Genomic DNA, 7,317 nt, shown 5'->3' with positions numbered 1-7,317 from the left:
GATGGAACTGAATTTTACCACAGCTGGTATAACATTGCCCCAGTGAACATTATCCTACCACAATCACAAGAATTGTATCTTGTGGAAATTTCAGGGTCACCACATGGCATAAAACAAAAAAGACCAAAGACATAAAGTGGACTAGTGAGAGCAAGAGATTTTGCTCATCTCATGATCTGTGTTACCATCGTGCATCTTTGGAACCAAGATGGGACCATTAACCCACATTGAGATGAACATCACTGCCTGTAGAATAGGCAAAGTGGAAACGGTTCTGGTTATAACCTGCATGCCCAGCTTGTGCTACCAAAAAATGCATCAAACTGAACAGATCTGTTGCAAATAAAATCCCAGAGTAAAGATGAATCTGTACACAATATTAGTATTTCTCAACCTACAGCCCCCCATGGTCAGGGGCCTTGTTATGGATGGTCTGCATCGATGTGGTAAAAATAAATAAGTGGTATGTAAAACTGCCTTGTAAATTTATGAACAAAAATAAAATAGAATTCGCAAAAATATCTATCTGCAGAAGAAAATCTCATTGGTGGTCTGGTGTGGTGATCAAGCTCACCAGGGCTCCCCCACTGGTGATCTTTGGGATTGACATGGATGGTTCATGGTAGATAAAGGAATACTGAAGGTAAGTCCATGGATAAGAAAGGTTGAGGAACCACTGCAGTACATAAAGATGAACAGATTTCTCTCTTCAGTCTGGATTACTAATTTAAATGATTATTTCGGAATCAGATTCAGAATTGTCATGTATATGCCACGAAATTCATTGTTTTGTGGCAGAATCACGGTGCAAACATGCATGTAAACCAGCTCACAAAATAAATTGTCAAAGTGAGGCAGTGTCTGTGGATCATTGCTCATTCAGGAATCTGATGGCAGGGGGAAAGAAGATGTCCCTGAGCCACTGAGTGCTCATTTTCAGGCTCCTCTACCTTTTTTCCTGATGGTATCCTTGAGGATAGAGGCTGATTTGTTAAGACATTGTCTCTTGTAGTGATGGTTGGAGTGAAGGCTGGTGATGTTGCAGGCTGAGTTAATAACCCTCTGGAGATTTTTCTCTTCCTGAGCATTAGCACCTCTGTACCAGACTGTGATGCAACAGCCAGAATGCTCATCACGCGACACCTGTAGAAGTTTTCAGGCATCTTCGGTGAAGTATCGAATCTCCTCACAAAGTATTCCTGCTGGCTCTTCCTGATTGCCTCGACGTGGAGGCTCCAGGACAGATATTTGAGGAGTAAGTCCCAATTTGCTGATCTGTTTACATTTATTACAGAAAAGGCTGTCATCTATAAATACTGTGATTCCTATATGCACATCAAATGGAAGCGCTCTTTTGCTGCAGGTAACAACACTGCGCTGTATTGCAAAAAAAACCCCAAAACCACATGACAGCCAAGTTACCGAACTTGTATGCTGGTTTCGATGAAACAGGATGGTACCAAGTTCTTGGCTATGCTGCTGGGAAAAGAGAAAGGAACAGATCGGAATCGATAGGATACCAAGTCAGCATTTTATATTCTACTCAGTATTTATTGTCATGCAATACTGTAAGGTGAATAATGAGTAATTTGCTCATTGAATCCCAGCACACAGGTGCAGGGAGCAAATGATGATGGTTTGCTAAAAGCAAATATGCAGGAAGAAATAAGACATCTCATTTTGTGCAGTTTCTCCATTGCCATTTTCTCTTACAATGTCTCCTCCCGTTATTGGGAGAATGAGGCTGTACACAGTTTAATACATGCTGCTGGAATTGCCTCTTGCAGTTCTTCCAAGAAAAAGTTCCCTTCTGTAAAGAAGTCTGACATTTTTCTCTTTGCTGCTCCTCCATCAAGACTGCTCCAACACCCACATCTTGCTCCATCTAGCAGCCTGACGGAGAACTGGGAAAGCTCATGAAGCAAAGGGAATCTATGTTTGAATTCAAATGGGGGCGTTCGTCAAAGTCTTGGCATCTAGTTAAGCTGATCCTGCAACTAACTGGCCACATAGTATATTTTTGTTAAACAACGCAGGAATATTTAGTATTCCACATTTGACAGAAATATTTAGTATTCCATATACAATGCTCTGCAAGAGAAAACCATTTTGTTTCAGTCTCACCATTAATAGTTTTATTGTGTGAGTGGAAATAATGAAACTGGATTTTAAAAATGATTAGTTTTAACTTAAAAAATACTGAAAAGTAAAACTTTAAAATGAAGCATGAAGTTGGATTCTTGCATTTTTTTTGGGGGGGGGAGTTTCACGGACAATTGTGCAACTAAGGTTGAGCCACCAGATTTTGCATAACAACAGACCACCCAAAGGGATGCATGGGGCCAAGTACTATTACATGGGGCTGCCTAGCATATTAATGAGCACATTTACTGGGAAAAACTGCCCAAAGAAACAGCGACTGAATAGATTATGCAGTTTGCATGATTTTGTTTTATGATTCAGATAGTTTAATGGGTTATCCCATTGTGTTTGAGCAAATGGTTGAATTCGACAGGCATCGTCCAAATCAAAGGAGTTTTCAACTGGATGTTATAATAAAAAATCACCCCTGTTCTGCAGATGTTCGAACAATGCTGGACAGAGGTATTTTGTCATACGGGCGTTAAAAGAAAAGGATAATAGAATCAAGCAGGGGCAACAAGTGTAGAGTTTAAAATTTGAATACAATTCCTTGGGAGTAATTTAAATGTGTGTGTATCACATTGACATTAAGCAAACTTAATATGTTGAAGATGTTCAGCAATGCCGTTTCGTCGTGTATCAAGGAGATCATAAACATATTATATTTTAATACATTTCTTTTTTATTGCAAACAATAATGTACAAAAGGTAAGTTTCTTTAAAGAAAGGTCTTTTCAAACTCACCGAAAGGCAAAATATCTGATTTGATAGTTTTAAGTTACAGAAATACTTTAATGTCCAACTTTTATACAGAAATAAGTTTCAGCCATATTACAGAGGAACTGAATTCCTGTACTACTGAATCCCTATGACACTTTTCCATTAAATCTGTTAACAAATATATATATTTTTGAATGCCTCTTGTATTTATTTTTAAAAAAGCAATCTGTTCAACCATGCCACAGCTTAATGAAAATAGATTGAAAACTTTAAGAGGTTTGTGTAAATGTTAGGTAAAAAAGTTATAAAAAGTTTTTTTTTCATTTTTCTAGTTAGCAATAAGTAGTAGCTGAAGCAAATTGCTGTAAACTACATTTGCAATCTCCATATTCTTTGAAAATAATCTTCCAATCCTTACACATTTCTGATAATCTTAATGAAGTTGAGTTCTTCATTTTACCATCCACAACTGTACAGAAAAGAACTAAGTACAAGATGTAAAAAAAAAGCACTTTAATACGAAACTTTACAAGATAAATAATGTTTACAGTTTTAAAACCACGTTTTGGGAGTTCACTTACAGCTCTTCCCTGCTGAGAACAGAGAGACAGGTAGAAATCTTTTGCATAAGACAATTACTAAGTATTCATCATGTTCTCTGATTCGAATGTTGCAACATCAGTGAGGATTTGACAGCATTTAGACTTTAAAAGCTGTTAGGCTGCGTGTGTGGGCAACACGTTTTGTACTCAGAGGGTTAAAGACGTTTCCTGTATTTTATGCGCAGGCTCTTGTGCAGGAAGTTGGATGTCAGCTGCAGACTCGCTACCTAATGCTTGGATGATGTGGTTCTCAGCATAGGAATGCTCAGAACCTCAATATCGATTCCATCTCACCGTACAGCATATGACTCCATTTGTGCGGAGGCCTGGTGAAACCATCAGCCCTCCACTTTAAAAGGAAAACGCCTGCTTTACAATTGGTAGAATCATATACCCTCTCGCTATATTCTGGCAGGATCTGTGGTCACTTTTTCACTGGAATTGCAGAAACATATTTTTCAAAATTGAGTAAAAATAGATACTTTTTCATAAAAAAATAGGCCTCATGGCAACAGCAAATGCAAAACTGTTAAGTATTCTACCAAAAGTGGTTTGGCATTTGATCTTTCAAAATAAGAGGTTTTATTTGCTGCAATATGTATAAATCCCCACTCTGCAAATGGCATGACTCATACACAGTACATACTAAATTCAAAAAAAATTAAAAGTTCTCCTCACAGAGGAGTTTCAATACTACAAAATAAGTCCAAACACAGGAAATGACCAAACCAGCTGACTTGATTGCTCAGACTTTTCATTCAATGACTTGCCTTAACTTTCAGTCATGCTAATGTTGAACATTTTTTTTTAAAAAGTCAATTCAGTGACCAGTACTGAATGGACACAGCAAAGCACTTTGTGGTAGGACACGTTGGCCACTTCTCACAGCAGTTCACGTTAGTGCAGGGAGCACCTCTTGGTGGATTCCCCATCAACCTCCTTTTATGCACTCAAGTCTGGACCAATGGGCCATTAAGGTCGGGTCAGCTGCGTGTAGACTGGCTGCTCCCAGTGTTGCGGACTGTGGGTTTGGGGGATGGATGGGACTCCTGTGGTGTCTGCGATGGGCGTGTACATGGGGCGCTGGGATGGGTTCATGTAGGTGAAGGTAGAGAACAGGCCCGTGGTCTGACCTGCGGCGTGGCTGTAGTAGGAATTGGTGTTCTGGTGGTCTGGGTAGTCGTATTGGGTGCGAGGAATGGATGGATAGGATGAGCTGTAGTGTTGCATGTTGAAGGAGCCATAGCTGATCTGCTGTGGCGAGTGCTGCTGCTCGTTGTAGTGGCTGGGGCTCAGCTGCTCCGTCTTGATGTGCGTCCTCTGCTGCTGTCCCTGCTCGCCGGCCACGCTGCTCAAGGAGTGCTGCTTCGACAGCCAGGGGTGAGCAGCCTGGTTGGCCGAGGTGCCGTTGATGCCGTAGCTGCCCGTGTAGCTGGTCTGAGCACCCGGCCCGTGGCCAGCGTGGGTGACCGGCACACCTGGGTGGCCATTGGGTGGGAGGTACTGGTCAAACTCATTGACGTCGAAAGTCTCCATGGTGGACATGACTTCACTGCTCAGCTCTCCAATGTCCACGTTGCTGAAGTCAATGTGAGGTTGCCTGCCTCCTTCCTGCAGGGGGCGACCTTCACGCTTCAGGTCAGGTTTGCTGGGCTGCATCTCAGTTTTGGGTGTCGTGGGAGGTGTCGGTGGCCCCTGGGATTGTCCTAAAAGTTTTTTAAAATCAAAAAATCACCAAAAAAAGTTATTATTCCAACCTGCCACGCACAGCCACAAGCATTGAAAAGACTGCTCAATTTAAAATCATACACTTTAAACTTCTGACCCTCCTCTCAATGTTGACCCACGGTTTCCTCACCTGAGTGTTCCCCAGGAGAGTGAACGTCGCTCATGCTGGAAGCCGAGTGCGGGGAGTCCGCCTGCAGCGCCTTGAACAGGGCATTGGGAGTGATATGGGTCTGCTCGGTTCCCTCCTCGCCCTCCCCCTGCCCGTTCTTCACCGACTTCCTCCGCCTGGGCTGGTACTTGTAGTCGGGATGGTCCTTCTTGTGCTGGACTCGGAGCCGCTCGGCTTCCTCCACGAAAGGGCGCTTTTCACCTTCGTTCAGCAATCTGCAGTGAACCAACCGAGGGAGAGACACAAAGAGTTAACAATGTCCCCCACGTCTGGCGGGTTTCCCCGAAGTTCTCTGCCGGGGGGGCCACTCTGTGCCCGGGACGTCAGGGCTGCACAACATCCAAATTGGACGAGGCTCGGGGGGGGGGGGGAGGGGGGGGGGGGACACGTCGAGAGATCGGAGTTGCGAGTGAACGGAAGAAATCCGAATTGGTTTTTTTTGGGGGGGGGGACAAGTGACCCCTTTTGCAAGACAGGACAGGTTCAACTGGGACAAACTCAAGCCCTTCACCCCCCCCCCTCCTGTCCCAATCACACACCTCTATAAAAACCAACCAAACTCGTTTTGATTGCCAACCCAGCCCACAAGCACCAACTTTCACCGCGAAGAGGCTGCAAAGCGCGCCGCGGAATCGATTCACGCCAGGCGGGTTCCGCGGGAAACCTGCCCTGTCGCAAGCCGATCTCCCGCGGACTCGATGAGACGGATGGCTTTGCATTCTGCGGATAATGAAAATTCAACGTCCCTGGCGCATTCTTTCCAGGAAAAGGTGCAATCGGTGTCGCCCATTGCACAAGAAAGCAAAGCGTGCAACATCAGGAAAAAACATGGCATTCGTTATTTAAATAGAAAATTTTTCTTCCCATCTCAACTGATTGATTTGTATCACTTGGGATACTTATTGTTACAGTAGAAGCCGAACCATTACAGATCGAAAGCCGCACTTCGGTTGCCCAATTTAGTTCGAATGATTTGATTGAATGTGCATGCCACTCACCTCCAGAGTTTGCCGAGGGTTTTGCTCAACTCTGCATTGTGTAGATGAGGGTACTGGTCTGCCAACTTCCTGCGCGCCGCCTGAGCCCAGACCATGAAGGCGTTCATGGGTCGTTTGACATGAGGCTTGTTCTTGGATGAGCCATTGACGCGGACAGGCATGGGCACCAGTGTCCAGTCGTATCCTTTCAACACCTGGGTGACTGCTTCCCGGATACACGCCGGGAACTTGTCGTCTTCCTCTTTCTTGGAGTCCAGAGGTTGACCGCACAGGTCGTCCTGGCCGTTGCGGCTGGGCTTGGTATCCTCGGCGTCCGACCCCGTGCCAGATCCGCCCGGGGAGCCGGTGGACTCCTCAGACATGGTCGGGCTGGGCACGTCTGAGAGAGCCTTCTCGTGTTCCTCTGTCATTTTCAGAAAGGGATTGAGGAGATTCATGCAAAAAGAGAGAGAGACGACTGCACTAAGCAACTGGAGGGAAAATAAGCCAAGGGGACGCTTCTTTAACTTTTGTTTTCTCCTTCCCTCTTCGAGGGGGGGTGTGGGGGGGTGGGGGGTGGGAAAAGAAACTTTGCAATCCTCTCGGAGCTGTAACCAACTCTATCTGTTCCTGAAAGTCAGTCTTCTGAGTATATTGGACTTGCTAAATAGAGGAGCACGAACTCGCCCTCGCCAATCGGAGGAAACCGCCTCGAGATTTCTAACTGTGCGATTGGTTCAAAGTTTAAGGGGCCGGTGGAGGGAGGAGTCCGGGAGAGGGGGGAAAAAAAAGTATCTGGACTCAGCTGGGAAACTGAAGACCGGTCCAAATTCGCGCCGCAGATTTTTTTTTCCCTCTTGATGTGATGTAATTAGATCGGGCAACAGATCCCAGAAGTTTTAGCAGACAGTGTTGTGCTTTGGGGTTATATTGTACATTAAGACAGTCTTCCATTTGCAAACCTGCAGTACTTTGTAAA

At 44.6% G+C, this 7,317-nt stretch overlaps 1 protein-coding gene across 1 annotated transcript; it reads right to left on the bottom strand.

Moving 5' to 3' along the window:
- Positions 1 to 2,801: 2,801 nt before the first annotated feature.
- Positions 2,802 to 6,962, bottom strand: sox9a (SRY-box transcription factor 9a). Its single transcript, XM_069930025.1, has 3 exons — positions 6,360 to 6,962; positions 5,323 to 5,576; positions 2,802 to 5,170 (listed from the first exon to the last, which is right to left on the bottom strand). The coding sequence occupies exons 1-3, from the start codon at positions 6,794 to 6,796 to the stop codon at positions 4,437 to 4,439; spliced, it is 1,425 nt and encodes a 474-aa protein (XP_069786126.1). The 5' UTR covers positions 6,797 to 6,962; the 3' UTR covers positions 2,802 to 4,436.
- Between the last annotated feature and the right edge of the window lie 355 nt (positions 6,963 to 7,317).

This window comes from Narcine bancroftii, chromosome 3 (genome assembly GCF_036971445.1).
Source record: "Narcine bancroftii isolate sNarBan1 chromosome 3, sNarBan1.hap1, whole genome shotgun sequence".
NCBI classification, from domain to species: Eukaryota; Metazoa; Chordata; class Chondrichthyes; order Torpediniformes; family Narcinidae; genus Narcine; species Narcine bancroftii.
The sequence above is the reverse complement of the archived record's forward strand: the minus strand, read 5'-3'. Positions and strand labels throughout refer to the sequence as shown.

Excerpts from the sequence above, each read along its gene's own strand:
- sox9a (XM_069930025.1), bottom strand. The coding sequence starts at position 6,796 with ATGAATCTCCTCAATCCCTTTCTGAAAATGACAGAGGAACACGAGAAG. Across the intron at positions 5,577-6,359 it reads ACCCTCGGCAAACTCTGGAG|ATTGCTGAACGAAGGTGAAA; the intron begins GTGAGTGGCATG and ends GGTTCACTGCAG. Across the intron at positions 5,171-5,322 it reads CTCTCCTGGGGAACACTCAG|GACAATCCCAGGGGCCACCG; the intron begins GTGAGGAAACCG and ends AAAAACTTTTAG.